General features: G+C 39.0%; 1 protein-coding gene across 1 annotated transcript in view; it reads right to left on the bottom strand.

Moving 5' to 3' along the window:
• RAB38 (RAB38, member RAS oncogene family) overlaps positions 1-25152 on the bottom strand; it is a 68585-nt gene that overhangs the window by 25996 nt on the left and 17437 nt on the right. Inside the window, exon 2 of the mRNA XM_002754707.7 lies at positions 8100-8380. Within this exon, the coding sequence (XP_002754753.1) occupies positions 8100-8380 (281 nt within the window). The remainder of the gene's footprint in view (positions 1-8099; positions 8381-25152) is intronic.

The following is a 25152-nucleotide window of genomic DNA, read 5'->3' as shown; positions in this document are numbered from 1 at the left end:
GGACATTTGGCAACGTCTGGAGATAGGTTTGATTATCACAACTGATTAGGGTATTGGGTACTACTGATCTTAAGTGGGTAGAGACAAGGGATGCTTCTAAATATCCTACTTTGCACAGCACACACTCTCCCCTCCCAATCCCAGCTAAGAATTATTTGGCCCAAAATGCAACAGTGCTGATGCTGAAAAGCCCTATGCCTTTTATTAGCATTTTCTAAATTTTTGTAAAGAAAAGACACTAATTGAATAAGAGTTCTATTTAGTTGGCATTAGTCTTTTAACAAAAATCAAGTATGGTCATCCTTTGATTTTTGGACTTAACTAAGAAACTGTTGAATGTTTGAGTTCAGACTTGTGTAATCCATGAAGGATTCTCAACCTGAAAGGTTTATGCTAAGAAACATGGTTTGACGCACTGCACAGCTTTGCTCTCTGTTTCCCTCCACCTTATACTTCAGCCTTATTGAACTTCAGCATTTTCAGCACTTTCTCAGCTCCATGCCTTTCACACACTGTTTCCTCTGCCTAGAATATCTTTCTCCTTCCATCTCTGTCTTTGGCAATGCTACACATTTTACAAGTCCATGTTCCCCTCCTATCTTCCTATCCTCATATATCATATATGATGGCCTCTACATATGGTGTCTACAGGTTTCCTCAAGAGGTGTCATCTCTCTAACCCACATGACTGGCACCACCTAAGAGAAATATATATGCCAGGGCAGCCCATATAGTGCAGTTTAGCCCTCTCTTCTGATGGATGGTCCTTGCCTAGAGAGATAAGGCTGCAGTGTACAGAGCTTTCTGAGTGACTGCATCCTTCTGACCTCAGAAAAAGAGGCCTTTCCTCAACTAGACCCAGCTCTAGGTTCACCAGGAATTCTGAATTTGAGAAAGACTGCTGAGAAGCATGGAAGGCACTTTCACAGATCACGGAAAGTGTGGGCTTTGACTAGATAGCTAGGGGTCAGAATCATGACACAAGGCTGCATGGCTTTGGACAAGTCCCGTAATCATGCCATGACTTCTCCTCTCCATGAAAAATGGGGATAAAGCTTTATTATTGTAAGAATTAGTGATAATAGCTGTGAAAATGCCTGAAAGGTTCTTAGTATACAATAAATGATCACCATGGGCACGAAAAAGTGGCACATGTAATTTTGAGAGATTCTAGGAGAATCCTGTGCACTGAAACATGGATCCTCTTTTACAGCCAGCCCATGGTGCCTTGATTTGCTTAAGTCCCTTTCCATAGGTATCTGCAGAAAAATGTGTTGAAGTCAGGCAATTCCTGAAGAAAGAGTTAATACTTAGCCAGAGCAAGAAGTATTTGTTGGGGAGAGTATCAGAATCAGAGATTCTAATTTGAGTTCTGAAGACTCCTTACTACTAAAGCCGGGGTATTTTTCTATGTTTCTTCTCTCATATCCAGAGCTGGACTTTGTGAGCAAAATGAAATACAGACAAAGAATGTCTACTGCCTTATAATCAATCCCATACAGAGTGACCATCATGGACTAAAGCACAAAGGTGAGAAAAAGATAGGTGTCTGACAATGGCTAGAAGAAAAGTACACGTGAGAAAGGACCCTCCCTTATCTAACTCACCCAACAATTCCATGTGAATTATTCCATTTTGTCACATTTCTTGGAAAACGTATTTACACATTTGTGTATCTGTCATTAGACTTTAAACTCCTAGAGATCAGGACTACATTTTACTCATGTTGCTATCCCAGTCCCTGGTCTACCATGTATCAATTGTTCTATAAATAGTTATTACATAAGGTCAGGCTGGAAAAGGTTATAAGGTAGATCCACACGGTGGTTAGGTAGCTAAGCTGTTCCGTCAGTACATCTAGCTTGAAATCCTGACTCTTCCACATACCACTATGAGATCTTTAGCTGGTCACTCTCTAATTTAAACTTTAATTTCTTCACCTGTAAACCGGAAAAGTAACAATACTTACCATACAAGGTTATTTCAAGCATAAACTAAAATGCATGCAAAGCCACTAGCACAGCGCTTGGTTAAAGAGAAGCTATTCTTATTTTGAGACATCAGTGGTAAATTGTGAAGTGTAAAGGGACAGATGGTAAATAATTGAAGCTTTGCAGGCTACAAGGTCTCTGCTGCAACTGCTCAACTTTGTAGCTGTAACATGAAAGTAGCCATTGTTAACATGTAAACCAATGGGCTGAGTTCCAACAAAACTTTATTTACAATACAGAGCAGGCCATATTTGGCCTACAGGCCATAGTTTGCTCATGCATGTTCTAAGATATCTAAATTTAAATCATTAAGCAGTAGAACATACAAAAGATTCTTCAATCAGGCAATGAAAAAATCAAAATCATCCCTTGAGCAAGTTAAGTTTTTATCAGCATGCAAAACAGACTACTGTTAGCAAAATCTGGAGTCAGGTTATTATGATTGTCCAAGCATGAAACAGGAAAGATCTGAGCTCGAAGTAATGAAAATGTGAACCATGCAGGATAGAATGACATATGCAACACCCTGTCTTCCACAAACCAAACGATGGTTATAGCCTCTGATGGTCCATTTCTACTGCATCTTAGTCACAGTTGGATCTCAGATTATCCAGTAAATTATAAGCATTGACTTAACCTCCAGAGAATTAATTAGCTAAAGATAAAATATTGTTATTAATTTATATTGATCCTTAAATAGATAACTAGGTTAAGTTGGAGACTCATACACTTCAACTATTCCCAACTTTAGAAAAAAATTTTCATTTTTTACGTAGGGCATTAATATTCTTTCAGAGGTAATTATTCAAATAGTTGTACTACAGTCTGGTGGTCATTATGTGAAATCACTATGAAACACAGCCATCATTTCCTGTATATTATAATTCTAAGTTTGCCCAGATTTTAGATTTCAAATCAGGGTCTTCCTTTTATGTCCCTAAGTATAACCAGCTCAAATCAGATCAAGCAAAACTATAGGGTTAAATGTGCTGTGACAAATTAAGTCAGTGGAGGTTTATCTTATAACTTCATTTGCATTATTTGGAGATGGATGCCTACAACCTACAATTGGTGGAATCTAGGTCATCTGCTTGTGTCTAGTTACAAAGGAAGCAAAAGAAGAAAGTTTTATGAGTTCTTCCTGGCGAGGTGAGCTTCCTAGGGCTGAAAATTCTCCAAAGATAGCAAATGTACTTAACAGTTGTTAGAAAGCCAGAAAACACGAAAAATATCCACTATACTATGGAACATCTGCTCTTCTCCCTAAAAGAAACTAATACCATCTTACAGAGAACAGTATTAGATATATTCTTTTTCTCAGCAGAAGGATACACATTAACATTTTTATTTTTAGCTTCAGAGAAGAGGCTAAAATTGAATATAATTTAACAAAGGAAAGTTTCTTCCCAGGGCACCTGTTGCTCTTAGAACATTCTGGGAGAGAGGGTGAGTCCAAAAAATCACTATAAATAGCACAGAAAGAACCAGGGATATCTGTCAGGAGTAGGACTGCCGTAGGGGGAGCAAGAGCAGGAGGCACTGGACATTCTTTCTGTGCATTTGACTTTTGTCCCCACTATTGTATATATACAACTTGCTCCATCCTTTCCCACCTACATTCGTGTTTGTGGTGGTGTATTTCTGAACATAGCCGCACCTGATCCATTCCATTCTGTGAGCAAAATAGAGCAGGCTGGAAAGGGCTAAGATACAGAAACAAACCTTACACCAGAGTGCAACTGTCATGTGCATCACAGCCAGATCGGCATATGGACCGTGGGGAGAGACAGTAGGAATGGTGTAGTGTGTGTGAAGTGTGTGTCTACATGTGGTGGGATCTGATATTATGCATCTGGACCCCACATACATCATCTCTTAACACTCACAGCAGCTCTAGAAGGTGAGTGGGTGTGATTAGAGATTTAATTAAAAAAACAGCATCTGATGGAGAGTCAGGTAATGGGCACCAAGAACATACCAGGTAATTTGTTCAGCAGGTAACAGAGTTCGGTCAGCCTCTGAGATGGGCGCTGAATATATACTAACAAGAGAAGGGCAGGGTCCTTATCCTAAATAAACAGAACTGCCAAAGCAGATTATAAAAATGGGATATGGGCACAGGAATACTAAAATATCCATTATTAGAGCTAAAGTATGATGTATAGAGTAAAATGAATTGAGCTCATGATCTACAGGAGGCCATGCAAATTTAAATTACAGATTAAAAATGAAGGTATTATTAATAATTATGCTGAAACACCAGGTATAAACCAGGAATTTGGGGGACAAAGTGGGACACATGATTACCCCAATTATATATCACCTAGAGAATCCACAGGGAGAAGTCAAGGAAATACAGCCAAGAAAGCAAAAAATACATATATATACAAAGGTTGAAAACCAAGGAATATCTGACTTAGAATAGACTATTTTCTTTCCTTGGGTTTAACATTGGAAGAGATAACGTGAAAAACCAGAGACACCAATATTTATTTAATTTTTATTTTTTCTCTCTTAATTCACTTGCCAGCCAGGGACTACCATGCATTGCTCCAGCAACAGCATTAGCCATAAAACTCTCATCGAAAGTTATTGTATAGGATTGAAAAGCAAGGGGGTAAATTTGCCTCAGCAGTGGGGTCAGTGGTAAGATGGAGGCTGGTTCAATGATTAACTTATAAAAACCTTGAAAGTTTCAGTTGCAGAGATTTCCAAGCTGATGATGATACCCAAAGAATTTCTGCAGGATGTGCCCATGGGGACAAAGCCAGAAGTCTGACTCAGAAATTTCAGTGATGTGAAGAAAGGAAATCACATGTTTATCACCAGACATTATGTCACCACTCAAAAGGACTCTAATTGTTAGTAGATTGACTGTATAAGAGAAAGATACCAATGGGAAATACTCTTTGATCTCAGAATGAAGGAAAGAATTCATAGCTGTCCCCAAAAACTGGCATCTCTGCTTCAGGCAGACAGTTTGATCTAGGCTTCAGTTTTGCAAATGTTGTAATACTGTACTCAGAAAGTTAGCAGAGCTTTATGAGATATCTTTAAAAAGATTTTTGAAACAGTTTGACACTCCAGTTTGTCAGCGCTGCAGGACTGTTCCTGAGCTTCTAAGCGTTGACTTTGAGTACTAACCTGGGACAGGCAAGCCATTTTCATTAAGACATTCAAAAGGACAACCTCAATAGCATTATGTTTGAAAGGAAAAGAGATGTTGAACATGGCTTCTGTATTTTACAATTAGGCCTTGTATCCCCTTGATTATATTAGCTTGTGAAATCCCATGTCCCTTCTCCCCAACACTGTACAAAGCTTCTCTTCAAAGTGCACACTTACAGAGATTTGGAGGATTAGAAATCCAGTACCTAAGTAATGTGGGTCAGCCAGACCTAGAGGTAAAAAACATTGTGTCCTTAAGCAGACAGTTTAACACTCTAGTGGTTGAGCAAGGAATGTCCAAGTGAGGTGAAAAATGTGTTCAGAGGTCTTTGGCCCAGAAGTAATTTCAAGCCTCCCTACAGATTCATAGGCCTCTTTCTTTCTTTCCCTTTTTTCTTATTAGCACTTAATCCCTATCACACACTGTATATTTTATTTGTTTTATGGTGGTTGTTATCCATGAAGGCAAAGTTCTGTTTCATAATTTCTATATTCTCAGTGCCTAAAACATTTGTTTGGCATATAACAGGTATTTGATAATATCTATTGATTGACTGACTGAATGAATAAAAGATTCCTCTCCTCATTTAAATATGGGTCATTTAGCCTAGTTTACACTTATAATGTAATGTAATCAACTGAGAAAAGGAGTACTCCAAAGCCCTATTCTTTTTCCCCTGTGCCTGGAGGCTTCTGGGCTGGGGAGTGACACTTTTTGAAAGAAAGCAATTTGAAAGATTACACTGGAAATTTGGAGTGAAATTAAGTGTGGAGCTAAAAGGAAATGAAAATAAGTGAATTCACCCACATTTTGAAATTTAAAAAAAACAGGCTAACATTCCAAAAAGAAGATAGACTACAAAAAGATACCACGCTTGTTAAATTTCTGTAACTTAATCATGCCTTTCAGTTGTGCTCTACTTATCTCCCTTTACAGCAAGAAATCCCTCAACCACATAAACTAAAAAGGTTCAATGACAGTCAAGAAATATAAAATGATGGGGAATGTACCCTGAACCAAAGAAGAGTCCCAAGAAACAGCGAAACAGAAATTTTAAATAGAATGAAGGGGGAAAGCACACCAGCAAACTGGGGCCTCGAAAGGAAAACAAGAACTCTGGGAACTGAGAATAACAACTTAACAAACAGAAAAGTAGCTAGTGACAGAAGAGCGAGGAGACAGGCATCAGGGCTCTCCACAGGAAGGATCGAGAGAAAAGAACATCCCACTGTGACAGAAAAAGTGGGACCACCAGGCTCTTCTTCCCTGCCATCATCTCCAATCCCAGTGCTTGCTTAATTGTGCTGCTCTTTATAATTCAGGGTATTCTCAAATCCAGGTTTTCTTTCCAGCGTCTACAGCCACAACTCCCGTTTAAAGTCTCATAATGTTCACACAGAACATGGTAATTACCATGCCACTCTGTCTCCTGGCTCACCACCCTTCAATCCTTCTTCCTAGTTTTTCCAAGGCAAAGTGAACCATTCTACTTTCCCGCAGAAAACGCATTAGAGGTTCCTCCTCAGCCTATTGGAATGATGACAATTCCAGTAATATTTTCAAACCGTTTGGTAATGAGGTGCACAAATGTTCACTATAAGGCCCAAGCGTGAACTCTGTAAGTACGGAGCCCATGGCTGTCTTATTCACGGCTGAATCCCAAAAAACTAGCACAGTGCCTGTGCTCCACAAACATTTAACATTTGAATAAAAGTGGAACGATCATGATGTAAAATCATGTAAAATGGAATTCTAATAATGTAATTATATGCACACAAACAAAAATCAGAAAACACAGCAAAAATAGTTATTTTTTAAATTTTAGTTATGGTTTTTTATGGGTTTTCAAATTCTGCCATGAAAGCTTTTTTTCCTGTGATACTGAGATTTTTAAAATACAGGCACAAACAAAAAGAGAGCAGAACAAAAATCAGGCACCTGACACACCAGTTGACAACGTGAAGGTGCTATGAGAAGTACATTATCCTCATCCACTACACAGGATCCTTCATCTTCCAGCCCTGCCTCAGCTCTGCCTCTGGTCACTTCTCTGCCACCCAGGGGAATCAGCATGGCCAAGCTATGCTGTGCTCTTCACATTTGTGTTTGCTGTCTATTCTCTGTTACCCCACTATTCCAGGATGCCCAATGTGGTGTTTGCCATCTTTTCTTTCATTGGAGCAAGCACAATTCTTGACATACAGGTGAACATATTAAATATTGATTGTGTAAATTAACTAACACACGAATAAGGCATTTACTGTAAACTAGTACTCACTTAATGAAGTTTCTGTCAGGACTAAACAGTAAAATGTATGCAAATATGTCTGGCTTGGAGGCCAGGCACATGGCTCATGCCTGTAATCCCAGCACTTTGGGAGGCTGAGGCAGGTGCATCACCTGAGGTTGGGAGTTCAGGACCAGCCAGACCAACACGGAGAAACCCTCTTTCTACCAAAAATACAAAATTAGCCAGATGCAGTGACACATGCCTATAATCCCAGCTACTCAAGAGGTTGAGGTGGGAGAATCACTTGAACCTGGGAGGCAGAGGTTGCAGTGAGCAGAGATTGCACCATTGAACTCCAGCCTGGGCAACAAGAGTGAAACTTTGTTTCATAAAAAAAAAAAAAAAAAAGAAGAATGGAAAATATGCCTGGCTCATACTAAGACCTCAAAAAGCAAACACAGTTACCAACTATTATTATTATAACCTTGTACAAGTTGCTTTGCTCCTTTTGCCACGATGATCTTAAATTGCAGATGATAATTCCTGCCTTGCCTACTCATCACCTTGAAATGAGAAAGAATGTAAAGCAGTTGGGAAACCATAAATCACTAAAAAACATATTATTATCATTATGATGATGTTGATGATTATGTGCCATTTTCTTTGTTAATCTTGCCTATACTAAGCTTATTATTTAAAGTCACATTACCTTTGCTGATGTTTCAAACCATCCTACAAAACCATGCTCCTTGCAGAACTGGTCCATCTTGAGGCCGTTGTTCATGAGCACATCTTTCCCCTGGTCACATTTGTTGGCCAACAAAACCACTGAAACTGGTTTGCCATTAGGGAGAGTTAACTTAGAGTCCAAATCATTTTTCCACTTTGCCACTGCTTCAAATGTGGCTGGCCTGGTGACATCGAAGACAATAAATGCACCCATAGCTTCTCGGTAATAGACTCTTGTCATGTTTCCAAATCTTTCTTGACCTGACACCAAAAAGAAATCAAAATGAAAAACATATTACAATTGTAAACCAAATCATATTAGAACTTCATGCAGCCTCCAAGATGAGGAAGTCACTCCGTAAAGTCCTTCATCTTAATTGTTGATCTTTAAGAGTGAACCAAATATGCAATCATGCAGCTTTGTTCTTGATTTTTTAGTTCAGAAGGGAATTCATTCATTTAACGAATAGGTGCTAAGAAACTTCTGTGTACCATGTAATATTCTAGACCTGTGCTAATACAGTATTCCAGTAGCCACATATGGATATTTAAATTAAATGAACAAAAACTAAATAAAATTTTTAATGCAAGTACTCTGTCACTCTAGCTAGCTACATTTCAAGTGTTCAGTCACCGCATGTTGCTAATGACTACTGTATTAGACTATGCCAATATAAAACATTTCTATCAGTACAGAGCATTCGATTAGGGTAACACTGTTTTAAACATCTGGGATACTCTGATTCAAACATGAGAATCCCTGACACCATGGAGATTATATTTTAATGGGAAGACAGATTTTAAACAATAAACATAATAAATAAATTATGTAGTATGTTTAAAAGGGATCCACAATCTAGTCCAATTAAAGGTTATAATAATAGCTACTATTCATTGCCTGTTTACTAACAATGAGAAATGTGATTTACGTAGCAATCATGAAGGTAAAATTATTACCCCCATCTTAAAGTAAAAAAATTGAAACTTAGTCTAAGTAACATTCTCAAATTATACGGATGGTAAGCTTGAGAAATCATAATACAAAACTGAGCCATTTGAATCTAGAGCTCACAGTCTTTTACCAACATTGAATACTCTCAACTACTAAACTATAGACTGTACTCTCTCTTCCACGGGCTTATGTACCAGTACCATCCCACTGAATTTGAGTGAATGGATATTATTGGATATCTATTGTATTGGTGCCAGTTTCTGGACTAGCTGCTCAGAGTACAACCGTAAACTAGACGGTCTCTACCCTTAAATACTCTACAACCTACTGGATAAGAAAAGTCCTCCTAGAGCAAAACACTAAATAACTTTTTTTTTTTTTTTTTTTTTTGAGACGGAGTTTCGCTCTTGTTACCCAGGCTGGAGTGCAATGGCACGATCTCGGCTCACCGCAACCTCCGCCCCCTGGGTTCAGGCAATTCTCCTGCCTCAGCCTCCTGAGTAGCTGGGATTACAGGCACGCGCTACTGTGCCCAGCTAATTTTTTTTGTAATTTTAAGTAGAGACGGGGTTTCACCATGTTGACCAGGTTGGTCTCGATCTGCCGACCTCGTGATCCACCCGCCTCGGCCTCCCAAAGTGCTGGGATTACAGGCTTGAGCCACCGCGCCCGGCCCACTAAATAACTTTTGTTTTTTGTTTTTATTTAAGGATAAAAATTGGTTTTAGAATTAGTTAGAAACAGCTGGAATCAATTTTGCTCTGATGCTTAATTTTCTGATTGAATATTGCCAAGTTTCTTAAGCACTCTAAGTTCATTCTTCCTCATCTGCAAAATGGCAATAATAATTTGTACTGCACAGTGTTGTCATGTGGACAAAGTGAATTCATATTTGCAAGGCACCCAGATAGTACATTAGAACTAGTCAATACTTGAGTTTTCCTTCTCTTTTGGCAGTATGCTAAAAAAAATATGAAAGACAATATGGTACAAGTTCTGAAATCAGAGTTTCAGATCAGAGTTTATGACAAAAAAAATATAAGTATTTCAGCTGAATAACAAAAATAAACAAAATCCTATTACTTCTAACTCTGTCGATTAATAGTTGCTGAAGATAGGAGCTAATGAAGACTGGCTTATATTTTCTGAACTCAAAATACCAAAAGTATGTGACCAGATGAAGTCTTTTTATTCTGATTTGGGAATTTATTTATGTTAAGAGTCTTATAAAGTTACATAAATTAAAACAAAGTCAGTGTGTATTTAACAAGTCAACTTTTCTTGGAAAGAGTAAAATGCTTAAAGTGGGTTGTATCTAAGAAAAGACAGATCAACATATCTCTAAGAACACTTTATCCTTAATTTTAAGCTCAAAGTTTTATAATGGTAAGTTTTAATTCAAGTTAGCAAGCTGTTTTGTAGATTGTTATATTTACATTGGTAGTAGCACTGAAATTGTAAGAGAAGGCTCCCTAAGCACTTAGTGAAAATGAATGAAGGTCAAGGGCTCTGGTCCCATTGTGTAAGCATGTGCGCAGAAGCAAGAATCACTGGAAAAAACAGTATTTTGTCAGGGCCAGCATATGACAATCTTACAATATTTTTTACATGGGTTACACCAGAGAAGCATTTTTTTTAATATCCCACAGTTGCCTAATCAATGAAATAAAGGGGCAAAATACTCTCCACATGACACATAATCCACAGATGAACTTTCAGTTTTCCCAAATAAGTTTAACATTTCTTTTCTTTTTAAATTCCTGATGCAAACAGTGATCTTCTTTGATACTGCCCAGGGTGGCCATGATGTTTCAGAAAAATAGGGGAAAAAAGCTTTCTGTGATTATTCAGAACTTCCAAGGCCTTAAGGCTTTTAAAGGATGTCTTATGATATCTTTCAAGGATCTAATCAGATGAAGAGCCAAGTCATGGCTTATTTAATAATCTGCTTGTCCAGAGGTTTTCATCGTAGAATACGGTAGTTCTCAAGAATAAAGATTTGCATTTTAAATATATAATAAAGAGTTATTTTGAGACCATACAAAAAAGCAATACGTAGGCTATACCTTCACAGAGAATCAAAAAAGAAAATGTGTGTGTGTGTGTGTGTGTGTGTGTGTTTGAGTTTGTGAATGTATGTGTGTCAGATCAGAAACAAGAAGACAGACAGTTTGTTTCTAGAAAGAAAAGACATTTGTATGTTGAGGTCACTGGGCCAGCTCACTTGGAAAGTTTTTATTTTTGACATTCCAGCAAGGGGTCACATTTAGATCAGAGCATTTCTGATGCTGACATTGTTTCCTTCCTTTGTCAGCTGATAGTGCTCTTGGCTGTTTCTTATTCAAAGAATGAGAACCATGTGACTCAGAGTGAGTGCGTACTTTTGGACAAAGTAGAGACCTGATGAATTCATTACAGTTAAATTTCCTTTTAAAAAATGACTATAATTCAAAAACTTCCCTTGGCTTTAGATCACTTATTCAACATACATTTACAGAGTGGCTAATGTGGCTAAAGCTCTATGCTTGGTGCAGGAAATGTATAGTTTTTGCCTAGCAGGAACTTCTAAACTAAGTTGTGTCACACTGGATTACTGCACTGAAAATAATCAACTTCACCACGTAAGTCCCCAATGCTCTTAAACACACACTTCATAGTAGTGTAGATGGGGTTCATGATTCAGCTTTCAGCTATGAGGGGTGTTAAATGGCAAAGCAATCAATCAGTTCACAAAAGTTAATATAACAGATGTAAGAACTATTTAGATGATTTAACAGCAGAAGACATTAGCTTGAAAAGTCAGAAGACGGGGGTCTTAATTTTACTCACTAGTTACCAAAACAGACTTAGACAAATATATTTCTCTCCCTGAGACTCAGTTTTCTTATCTATAAAATGAACCTGGTGTGGCTGATTTCAAAGGCCCCTTCCTCATGACTTAGATTAAATCAAACCTTGGCCCTCTGTCCCAATAGCCTGAAATGGTCCATTTGGTGTCACAGACTCAGCTAAAAATACACACAAGCATCACAGGCATAATGTGTGTCTAGCAATATTTTTACTTCAAGTCATCTTCTAGCTCTCTCCTCACTCCTTCAACCAAAAAGGCTCCAGTATCCAACTAACACTTCTGTTTTAGAGGTAGCCCTTAACTCTGCCCCTCCTCTCCCCTGGCACTGCTCCTGCTCCATCTCAGCCCCTCATCACTTCTCAGCTGGATGTCTGGGAGCCCCTTAACTGGGGAACTCAGCATCTAGGCTCTCATAACTGTCTCTCTCCCTAAATATAAACATAAATTTAAGCACAGGTCTTCAGTCAGTTGACATTCTGGCAGCATAAGAAATCATCTGAGGTGCTTATTGAATACCCATCCCCAGGTTGCATGTCTCAGAGATTCTTTTATTTTTTTTATTTTTGGGGGTTTCAGTGGGACGGGAGAATCACAAGGAATCAGGTGTTCAGAGGAATGTATTGAGTAGAGGTGAGAAACTAGGATGTTGAAAAGTAAAAAAAGGAGAGAAGGAGAGGAAGAAAGAGGAAGAAAAAGAGGGAGAGAGAACAGGAATATTGCTTCATTCTAAAAATGGGTATTAATAATGGCCAATCAATATTTTGTGTATTTAAAATGGAGAACTCTATAAATATTTATTGAGTTTACTTGTTCTGGATCTGAGTTGAAGTCCTGGATATCCTTATTAATTTTCTGTCTCGTTGAGTCTAAATCTCGTTATGGGTCTTATGCATCTGGGTATTAAGATCTCTTATTGTTACATTGATCCTTTTACCACTGTATCTTTGTTGCTTTGAAATCTATTTTATCAAATGTGAGAATTGCAACTCCTGCTTTTTGTTTTTTTATTTATTTTTGCTCTCCATTTGGTTGGTAAATTTTTCTCCAACCCTTTGTTTTGAGTCTTTGTGTATCTTTGGATACACCATTAGGTTTTGGCTGTATCTTTTGATTGGGGGATTTAGTTGATTTAAATTTAGGGTTACTGCTATTTGATGTTAACTGGCTATTTTATCCATTCGTTGATGTAAATTCTTCTTTAGTTTGATGCTCTTTACTTTTTGGTATATTTTTAGAAAGGCTCATACTGGTTGTTCCTTTCTATGTGTAATGCTTCTTTCAGAAGTTCTTGTAAAGCAAGCCTGGTGGTAATAAAATCTCTGAGTACTTGCTTGTGCATAAAAGATTTTATTTTTCCTTCAATTGTGAAGCTTAGTTTGGCAGGATATGAGATTCTAGGCTGAAAGTTCTGTTCTTTAAGGATGTTGAATATTGGCCCCCACTCTCTTCTGGCTTGTAGGGTTTCCGCTGAGAGATCTGCTGTAAGTCTAATAGGCTTCCCTTTATGGGTAACCTGGCCTTTCTCTCTGGCTGCCCTTAGTATTTTCTCCTTTGTTTCGATCCTGGTGAATCTAACGATTATGTGCCTTGGGGTTGCTCTTCTTGAGGAATATCTTTGTGGTGTTCTCTGTATTACCTGGGGTTGAATAGTGTCCTGCTTTGCTAGATTGGGAAAATTTTCCTGGATAATATCCTGAAAAGTATTTTCCAGCTTGGATTCATTCTCTCCATCACATTCAGGCACACCAATCAAACGTAGATTGGGTCTTTTCACATAGTCCCATATTTCTTGGAGACTTTGCTCATTCCTTTTCATCCTTTTTTCTCTATTCTTGTCTTGTCATTTTATTTCATTAAGTTGGTCTTCGACCTCTGATATCCTTTCTTCTGCTTGATCCATTCTGCTATTTAAACTTGTGCATATTTCACTAAGTTCTCGTGTTGTAGTTTTCAGCTCTGTTAGTTCATTTATATTCCTCTCAATATTGTCTATTCTTTTCAGCATTTCGTCAAACCTTTTTTCAAAGTTCTCAGTTTCTTTACATTGGGTTAGAACAAGTTCTTTTAATTCCCAGAAGTTTCTTATCATCCACCTTCTGAAGCCTACTTCAGATAATGGAACACAGTCCTTTTCCATCAGGGCTTGTTCCGTTGCTGATGAGGAACTGCAATCCCCTGTAGAGGGAGAGGGGTTCTGATTTTGGGTATGCTCGGCCTTCTTAGGCTGGTTTTTCCCCTTTATTATAAATTTATCCATCTGTCATCTTTACAATTACCGCCTTTCTAATTAGGTTTTTGAGTCTACGTCCAAAATATTGATTCCTAGTTCTGGGATTCAAGCAACCCACTGCGCCGGCCAAAATAGCAGTGATAAGACTGATGGTGCTCTTCTGCCCAGGAATCTCTGGTCTGGCTTCCTTCTTGAGTCCGCAACCAGTGGCTCTGCCTTCCTGGAGCTCCAAACACCAGTCAGTAAGGGAACCAGTCCCGTTTACTCTGCATGAAGAGTTGCTGCGCCAAGGCGCCGGCAAAACTGCTGTGCCGCCACAAGAGTCGTGCTGGCAACCCGTGGGGCTCCTCCACTAGAAATCTGCTGGTCCATGAGTGACAAAAATTCATCTGAAAGTGTGGTGTCCTCTCGTTCTCTGAGCTTTCACTGGGAGCTACAATCCTGAGCTGTTAGTGATCAGCCATCTTGGATCTCTCTCTTTTTGTATTTCTTTATTGTGTTGTTTTAGTGTAGAGGTCAGGAATTTGTATTTTTTAAGGCATCTCTAGGTGATTATTAATGTATGACCTAATCTTATAACTACTATTTCTTTTTTCCCCTCGCCAAGATAGTATATTAGAGCCTTTTAACATGCCTCAGCCACTTGGAAGTAGCAAGATAGTGCATAAAGACCAATTGTGTGACCTTTATTTCAAGAAGGAAAATGGGAATCCACCAGAATCATGAAGGATATCCCAGATCCCAGGGAGGGGAACATGGGCAAACAGCCCCTTTGATAGCATCCAGCTAATAAAAATTAGAGAAGCTTCAGTATGTAAGAGAGGCAGAGAGCCTCCCTCTGTATTTGCCTTTCCATTGGAGATCCCAGCAAAGAATGCCAAGGGAAAGCACTTTGTTCCTCCCAAGCCCTGGAGCTAACTTGTTGAGTGTCTTGGAAACATTGTGAGGAAACAATATGAAGAAAAGCTGCAGACATTTTTCTAGACTCATGACCAAGACCAGAATGCCATTTTTAATCTGAGGGCATAGAAAGGCAGCCATTCATTTTAATCTCTAGCCAGAGACTGAAGCACTCACTCTAGAGCAGTGCAGGAGCCTCCAGCCAGACCTGTGGAAAGCACCTCAGCAGTAGGTGCCAGAATTGTGTTCTCCTCTGCCACAACCCTGGGACAGGACGAGAGTTGATAAACCTGCAGTTTTTACTGGGTAATAATACAAATCTAGGGCCAGCTTGGCAATGTGGAACCAATCTGCAAGTGTCCAGCCTGCATCCCTGAGACTGTGGTGCAGCAGGGCCCTCTCTGTTCTATTCCCTGGCAGAAATCCAGGCTTTTGGAGCACCCACTTGCCTGGATCAGCAGCCTGAGCTACCCTACACTTGATAGACATAGATCATGGTATAGCAAATTCCTCACCATTCCATGGCTAGGTAAATATCCAGGCTTTCAGATAGCCTGTTCACCTGGAGCAGTAGTCTGACCTGCACCCCTCATCCTATGCAGTGATCCTGGTGCAGGAAGGCCAGCTCTGTTTCACACCAGGGCAGAACTCAGGGCATTCAAAGCACCTGCTCATCTGGCTCAGTAGCCTGAGCCACCACACCTGCCCTGAACATAGATCATGAGGCAATGAGGCCCTCTCTGCTCCATGCCCAGGCAAATTTCCAGCCATTAGAAGAATCAGCTTACCTAAATTGGCAGCCTGAGCCATCCCACCTGTCCTGTGTAGAGACTGTGGCGCAAGGAGAACCTCTCTGCTCTACATCCAGGCAGATCTCTAGGCATCTGAAGCACTTATTCTCTTGGATTAGGAGTTTAGGCTGCTACCCTTCCCATGCAGAGCACTTGGGGCTGAGGAGGTTTCCCAGCTTGATGCCAAGGCACACAACTGGGCACTTGGTGGCTTCCTCCCACATTCTTCTTCAGCACAGGGTGCTTGCACCTGCCATTAGGGGCCCTGTAGATGAATCTACCTGGTCTGGCCCCACCCATTGTGGCTTCAAATCCCCAGGGCTGAGCAGGGGGCTCAGAACATTGTGCATTCCAAGAATCTGCCATTGCCTGAGGCAACGGAGAGCTTCTGTCAGTGAACAAGGATCAAGTATATACCTAGCTGCATTGGCTGCAGTCTGCTAACATGCATAAGTACTATCTACTGGCTTATAGCTCAAACTGCACAGCCCAATATAAAACCTGCAGAAAGAAGTACATAAGGCTACAGAAGCAAAACCAAAAGACCCTAAGGAAGTGAGGAAAGGAAAATGAAAAGAGAGAAAAAAACAGCAATAGTATAATAGGGAAAGAAAGAAAAAGAAATTAATTCTACAAACATGAAAATAATTACAAAAATTATAAGTGACATAATTTTTAAATAAGAAGGAACAGGTGCAAAAATACTGACACTATGAAAAATAGGAATGTAGTGACACCATCAAAGGATTGCACCAGCTTTCCAACAAAGGTCCCTAATGAAAATACAAACTCAGAAGTGACAGATAAAGAATTCAAATCATGGATTGCAAGGAAGCTCAATGAGGTCCAATACAAGATTAAAAAGAAACTTCTAAAGCAGTTCAGGAAATGAAGGAGGAGATCAATCTTAAAAAGTAATTAATCATGGCTTCTGGAATTGGACAGCTCACTTAAGGAATTTCAAAATATAATTGAAAGCTTTATCGATAGACTGAACCAAGCAGAAGAAACAATTTAGAGCTTTGGAACTGTTCTTTTGAACCCACCCAGTCAGGTATACAAAAAAAAGACAAAAATTTTTTTTAATACAAAAGTCTTGGAGAAATATTGTATTATGTAAAGAGATCAAAGCTACAAATTACTGGCATTCCTGCAAGAGAAGAAAAATTTGAAAACCTGGAATACATATTTGGGGGAATAATTCAAGAAAATTTCCCTAATCTTGCTAGAGAGGTAGAGATTTAGATACAAGAAATCCAGAGAACATCTGCCAGATACTATACAAAATGAACATCAGCAAGGCATCTAGTCACTACATTGTCCAAGATCAATGCTAAAGAGAAAAATCTTAAAGGCAGCTAAAGAAAAAGGTCAAATTGTATACAAAGGGGACCCCATTTGGCTAACAGTGGACATCTCAGTAGAAACCTTATGAATCAGAAGAGATTGAGAATCTATTTTCAGCATTCTTAAAGAATAGAAATTCCAATTAAGAATGTCATATCCTGGCTGGGTGCAGTGGCTCATGCTTGTAACACCAGAACTTTGGGAGACCAAGGCAGGTGAATCAAGAGGTCAGGAGTTCAAGCCTAGTCTGGCCAACATAGTGAAATCCCATATCTACTAAAAATACAAAAATTAGCCAGGCATGGTGTAGCATACCTGTAAACCCAGCTACTCAGGAGGCTGAGGAAGGAAGTGCTTGAACCTGGGAGGTGGAGGCCGTAGAGAGCCAAGATTGTGCCCCTGCACTGCTGCCTGGGCAACAGTGCGAGACTTTGTCTCAAAAAAAAAAAAATTCACCAAACTAAGCTCGTAAGTGAAGGAAATTAATAAAAGTTTTTCAAAATGAGCAAGTGCTAAGGAAATCTATAGACAAGCCTAACAAGAAATCCTTATGGGAGTTCTAAATACGGGAATGAAAAAACTATATGGCTACCACAAAAACACACTTAAGTACAGAGCCCAATGGCCCTATAAAGCAACCACACAATAGAAACTTATATTTCAGAGAAAAATAGCTAATAACTTCACAAGAGCAAAACCTCACAGATCAACATTAACCTTGAATGTAAATGGTCTAAACTCCTCACTTAAAAGGCTCAGAATGGCAAGTTGGAGAGAAAAACACAATCCATCCATATGCTGTCTTCAAGAGATCCATCTCATATATAATGACATTTATGGGCTCAAAGTAAAGGAGTGGAGAAAGATCCAGCACATAAACAGAAAACAAAGAAAATCACAGGTTGCCATTCTTACGTCAGATAAAACACACTGTAAACTAGCAACACTCAAATAGGACCAAGAAGGGCATTACATGATAATGAAGGGCTCAATTCTATAAGAAGACTTAACTGTCCTAAATATGTTATGCACCCAATATTAGAGTAGTCAGATGCATGAAACAAGTACTTCTAGACCTCTGAAAAGACATAGACAACCACACAATAATAGTGGGGGACTTCAAAATCCCACTGTCGGTATCAACAAATAAATGATTAGGGCAAAAAACTGACAAATTCTGAACTTGAATTTGACACTTACTGATGGGACCTAACAGACATCTACAGAATATTCAACCCATCAACCACAGAATAAACATTCTTCTCATCTGCACAGAACATATCAATATTGAACACATGCCCAGACATCAAACAAGTTGCAATAAATTTGAAAAAACTGAAAACATATAATCATACTCTTGAACCGCAGTGGAATAAAAATGGAAATCAATACCAAGAAGATCTCTCAAAACTACACAATTACATGGAAATAAAAACAACTTGCTTTTGAATGACTTTTGGATAAACAATGAAATGAAGAAATTTTTAAAAAAATTTTGAAATAAATAAAAACAGGGACAAGCGTTCCAAAATCTCTGGGGTGCAGCAAAAGTAAGGTTATTAAGAGGAAAGTTTATGGTGTTCAATGGATATTTTTAATAAGTTAGAAAGATCTTAAATAGACAATCTAACATAAGAAAAAAAATTAAAATCAGAGCATAACAAAATGAAACTGAGACCCAAAAATACATACAAAGTGTCAATGAAACCAAATGTCAGTTCTTTGAAAGAATGAACAAGATCAATAGACCACAAGCTAAATTAAGAAAGAAGAAAATGGAGAAGATCCAAATAAGTTCAATCGGAAATGATAAAGGTGACATTACAAATGATTCCACAAAAATACAAAAGATCATCAGAAACTATTATTAACACTTCTTTGCAAACAAGCTAGAAATTCTAGAGGAAATGAATAAATTCCTATAAACACACAATCTGTCAAGATTGAATCAGGAAGGAATTAAAACCCTGAATAGGCCAATAATGACCTACAAAGTTGAATCAGTAATAAAAAACCTACCAACCAAAGAATGTCCCAGGCCAGATAAGTTCACAACCAAATTCTGCCAGTCATACCAAAAGAGACTTGGTATCAATCCTACCAAAATTTTCAAAAAAATCAAGAAGAGTCTCCTCTCTAACTCATTCTAGAAAGCCAGCATCACCCTGATACCCAAATCCGACAAAACACAGTAAAAAAAGAAAACTACAGGCCAATATCCCTGATGAACATAGACACAAAATTCCTCAACAAAACACTAGCAAACCAAATCCAACACCACAGGAAAAGGTCAATTCACCATGATCAAATAGACTTCATTCCTGGAAGCAAGGTTGGTTCAACATATATAAATCAATAAATGTGATTCACCACACAAACAGAATTAAAAACAAAAACCATATGATCATCTTAATAGACTCAGAAAAAGCTTTTAATAAAATCCGACATCCTTCATGATAAAAAAAAACTCTCAAAAAAATAGGTATCAAAGAAACATACCTTAAAATAATAACAGTGATCTATGACCAACCCACAGTCAACATCATACTGAACAGGAAAAAACTGGAGGTACTCTCCTTGCGAACTGGAACAAGACAAGGATGCTCATTTTCACTGTACCTATTCAACATAATACTGGAAGTGCTAGCCTGAGTAATCAGGCAAGAGAAAGAAATTTTAAAAATTCCAAATAGGAAAAGAAAATGTCAAACTATCTCTTTTTATGGCCAATACATTCTATACCTAGAAAACCCTGAAGACTCCCTAGAATTATTAAAGACTTCAGCAAAATTTCAGGCTTCTAGAACTGATAAATGACTTCAGTAAAACTTTCAGGATACAAAATCAATGTATAAATATCAATAGCCTTTCTATACATCAATAATGTTCAAGCTAACAACCAAATTGAGAACACAATCACATTTACAGTAACAGAAAAAAATAAAATAAAATAAAACAAAGTACCTAGGAACACACTTAACCAAGGAAGGAGGTAAAAGATCTCTACAAGGAGAACTATAAAACACTACTAAAAACAATCATAGATGATATAAACAAAGAGAAAAACATTCCAAGCTCATAGATTGGAAGAGTCAATATCCTTAAAATGGCCATACTACCCCCCCAAAAATCTACACATTCAATGCTATTCCTATCAACCTAACATCATTTTTCATAGAACTAGAAAAAACTATCACAAAATTCACATGTTATCAAAAACTCCCAATAGCCAAAGTAATACTAAGCAAAAAGAACAAAACCAGAGATATCACATTACTCACCTTCAAACTCTAAGGCTACCTAACCCAAACAGCATGGTACTATTAGAAAAACAGACACATAGACCAATGAAACAGAATAGAGAACCCAGAAATAAAGATGCACAATTACAGCCATCTGATCTTTGACTAAGTTGACAAAACTGAACAGTAGAGAAAGGACACCCTATTCAATAAATGGTGCCAGGATAGCTGCCTAGCCATATGCAGAAGAATGATACTGGACCCCTATCGTTCACCATACAGAAAAATTAACTCAAGATAGATTAAAGATTTAAATGTGAGATCTCAAACTGGAAGAAACCTAGAAGATAACCTAGAAAATCCCATTCTGGACATCAGCTTTAGAAAATAATTTATGACTAACTCCACAAAAGCAATTGCAACAAAAACAAAAATTGATGGGGAGGACTCAAGATGGTGCTGTGAGAACAACCCAGGATTGAAGCTCTCGGCGCATGCGCAAAGAGGGTGAGTCAGGGTCGCATTTTCAGACGGATCTTTGTTGCCCACAGAACAGGGAAATTCCCAGGTATAAAATAGACGCAGGACGCCAGGCAGAGGTTTTGGCTGGTGTAGCCGGCAGCCGGTGCAGCGGCGCTACACAGCGCTCCACACAAAGCGCACTGGTCCGGGTGCCCTGTTGAACCAGCAACCTGAAACTTGAGAGGGCTGAACTTGAGACTGAATGGGACTTGGACAGTGAGCCAGCCCAGGAGGTAGTGAGTGTGGTGATTCCAAACGCTCCCAGTGGAGAGGTTCCCTGAGAGCAGCTCCATGGGGGAGGGGCATCTCCCATTACCAAGGCAACCCATCCCTACTGAGGTACATGCCCATTGCTGACGCAGCTTGCCATTGCCGAGGCAACCCGCTACAATAGAGAGACTCCGCCGAAGGGCATAGCCTGTGGCAGCAGGGCGGAGACCGGAGCAGAAGGGCAGAGCCTGCAGCAACAGGGCAAACCTCAAACCAGCAGGGCAGAGCCTCGGCAGGCAAATAGTGACTAGACTGCCTCCTAGATGGGCAGGACAGCACAATGGACACTCAAAAACAAAGCCCCCAACCCCCCCAGACAGAGCATCTGAGGAAAAAAAAGGGTTTTCTTATGAGTTCTGTTGCAGCAGAATTAAATATAGCAGGCTAACAGCCCTGAATGAACAACAGAGCTCACAGCTCAGCAATTGAGCTCCTATAAAGTACAGACTGTCTCCTCAAGCAGCTCCCTGACCCCTCTCTATCCAAAAGACTGACATTTGGCAGGCATCATTCTGGGACAAAGATAGCAGAAAAAGAAACTTGTAGCATCCCTCACTGTTCCGCAGCTGCTATAGGTGCACCCCAGACAAGCAGGGCCTGGAGTGGACCTCAGCAGTTGTACAGCGAAGGGGCTAGACTGGTAGAAGGAAAACCAAGTAACAGAAATACTTCATCATCAACAATCTGGGTGTCCATTCAGAGACCCAATCGAAAAGAGCAACTACACAGACGACAGGTAAATAAATCCACAAAGATGGGAAGAAACCAGTGCAAAAAGGAGAAAAACACCCAAAACCAGAACACCTCGAGTGCTAGAAAGGACCAAAACTTCTCACTAGCAAGGGAACAAAGCTGGACAGAGAATGACTGTGACAAAATGACGGAATTAGACTTCAGAAGATGGATAATGAGAAACTTTTGTGAGCTAAAAGATCATGTTTTAAATCAATGCAAAGAAACTAAGAAACTTGCAAAAAGATATGAATAAAGATTCGAGGAAATGATAACAAGAATGGATAATTTAGAAAGGAATATGAATGAATTAAAAGAGCTGAAAAACACAATACGAGAACTTCACAAAGCATGCACAAGTTTCAATAGCCGAATTGACAAAGCAGAAGAAAGAATATCAGAAGTCGAAGATCAACTCAATGAAATAAAATGAGAAACCAAGATCAGAGAAAAAATCGCAAAAAGGAATGAACAAAGCCTCCAAGAAATGTGGAACTATGTGAAGAGACCTAGCCTACGTTTGATAGGTGTACCAGAATGTGACGAAGAGAATGAATCCAAGATGGAAAATACTCTGCAGGACAATATCCAGGAAAATTTCCCCCACCTAGCAAGACAGGCCAACACTCAAATGCAGGAAAGACAGAGAACACCACACAGATATTCCGCAAGAAGAGCAACCCCAAGGCACATAATCGTCAGATTCAACAAGGTTGAAATAAAGGAGAAAATACTAAGGGCAGCCAGGGAGAAAGGTCGGGTCACCCACAAAGGGAAGCCCATCAGACTCACAGCAGATCTCTCGGCAGAAACACTACAAGCCAGAAGAGAGTGGGGGCCAATATTCAACATCCTTAAAGAAAAGAACTTTCAACCCAGAATTTCCTATCCAGCCAAACTGAGCTTCATAAGTGAAGGAAAAATAAAATCCTTTGCGAACAAGCAAGTACTCAGAGATTTTTGTCACCACCAGGCCTGCTTTACAAGAGCTCCTGAAAGAGGCACTACACATAGAAAGGAACAACCAGTACCAGCCATTCCAAAATCACACGAAATGCTAAAGAGCATCAACACAATGAAGAATCTACAACAACTAACGGGCAAAACAGCCAGCTAGCATCAAAATGGCAGTATCAAATTCACCCATAACAATATTAACCCTAAATATAAATGGACTAAACACACCAATCAAAAGACACAGACTGGCAAATTGAATAAAAATCCAAAACCCATCGGTGTGCTCGTATGAGGAGAATGGAGAGATCCAAAATTGACACCCTATTGTCAAAATTGAAAGAGCTAGAGGAGCAAGATCAAAATAACTCAAAACCCAGCAGAAGACAAGAAATAACTAAGATCAGAGCTGAACTGAAGGAGATTGAGACACGAAAACCCTTCCAAAAATCAATAAATCCAAGAGGTGGTTTATTGAAAAGATCAACAAAATAGACAGACCACTAGCCAGATTGATTAAAAAGAAAGGAGAGAACAACCAAATAGATGCAAAAAAAAAAATGATAAAAAGGAAATCACCACAGATTCCACAGAAATTCAAACCATCATTAGAGAATATTACAAACAACTCTATGCACATAAACTAGTAAACCTGAAAGAAATGGATAAATTCCTGGACTCCTGTGTCCTCCCAAGCCTAAACCAGAAGGAAGCTGAAACTGTGAATAGACCAATAACAAGGTCAGAAGTCAAGGCAGCAATTAAGAGCCTACCACACAAAAAAAGCCCAGGTCCAGACGGGTTCACAGCCGAATTCTACCAGACACACAAAGAGGAGCTGGTACCATTCCTTCTGAAACTATTCCAAATAATCCAAAAAGTGGGAATACTTCCCAAATCATTTTATGAGACCAATATCATCCTGATACCAAAACCCGGCAGAGACCCAACAAGAAAAGAAAACTTCAGGCCAATATCCATGATGAACATAGATGCAAAAAATCTTCAATAAAATATTGGCAAGCCGATTGCAACAGCAAGTCAAAAAACTTATTCATCATGATCAAGTAGGATTCATCTCGGGGATGCAAGGCTGGTTCAACATACACAAGTCTATAAACGTAATTCACCACATAAACAGAACCAAAAACAAAAACTACATGATTATCTCAATTGATGCAGAGAAGGCATTTGACAAAATTCAACAGCCCTTTAGGCTAAAAACCCTCAATAAACTCGGAATCAATGGAACGTATCTCAACGTAATAAAAGCTATTTATGACAAACCAACAGCCAATATCATACTGAATGGGGAAAAACTAGAAGCATTCCCTTTGAAATCTGGCACTAGACAAGGATGCCCTCTTTCACCACTCCTATTCAATATAGTACTGGAAGTCCTAGCCATAGCAATCAGGCAAGAAAAAGAAATAAAGGGTATTCAAATAGGAAAGATGGAAGCCAAATTGTCTCTATTTGCAGACAACATGATAGTATACATAGAAGACCCCATCGCCTCAGCCCAAAAAACTCCTGAAACTGATAAGCAACTTCAGCAAAGTCTCAGGATATAAAATCAATGTGCAAAAATCACAAGCATTCCTCTATACCAGTAACAGACATAAAGAGAGCCAAATGAAGAACGAACTGCCATTCAGAATTGCTACAAAAAGAATAAAATACCTAGGAATACAACTCACAAGGAACGTAAGAGACCTCTTCAAGGAAAACTACAAACCACTGCTCAACGAAATAAGAGAGGACACAAACAGATGGAGAAACATTCCATGTTCATGGTTAGGAAGAATTAATATAGTGAAAATGGCTATACTGCCCAAAGTAATTTACAGAATCAATGCTGTCCCCATCAAGCTACAATTGACTTTCTTCACAGAACTGGAAAAAACCACCATGAACTTCATATGGAACCAAAAGAGAGCCTGCATACCCAAGTCAATTCTAAGCAAAAAGAACACAGCGGGGGGCATCACACTACTGGATTTCAAACTATACTACAAGGCTACAGTAATCAAAACAGCATGGTACTGGCACCAAAACAGAGATATAGACCAATGGAACAAAACAGAGGCATCGGAGGCAACACAACATATCTACAACCATACAATCTTTGATAAACCTGACAAAAACAAGCAATGGGGAAAGGATTCCCTGTTTAACAAATGGTGTTGGGAAAACTGGCTAGCCATGTGCAGAAAGCAGAAACTGGACCCCTTCCTGACAC

The sequence above is a fragment of the Callithrix jacchus genome, chromosome 10 (assembly GCF_049354715.1).
Source record: "Callithrix jacchus isolate 240 chromosome 10, calJac240_pri, whole genome shotgun sequence".
Lineage (NCBI taxonomy): Eukaryota > Metazoa > Chordata > Mammalia > Primates > Cebidae > Callithrix > Callithrix jacchus.
Note: the sequence above shows the minus strand (reverse complement) of the source record. Positions and strands in the feature narration are given on the sequence as shown.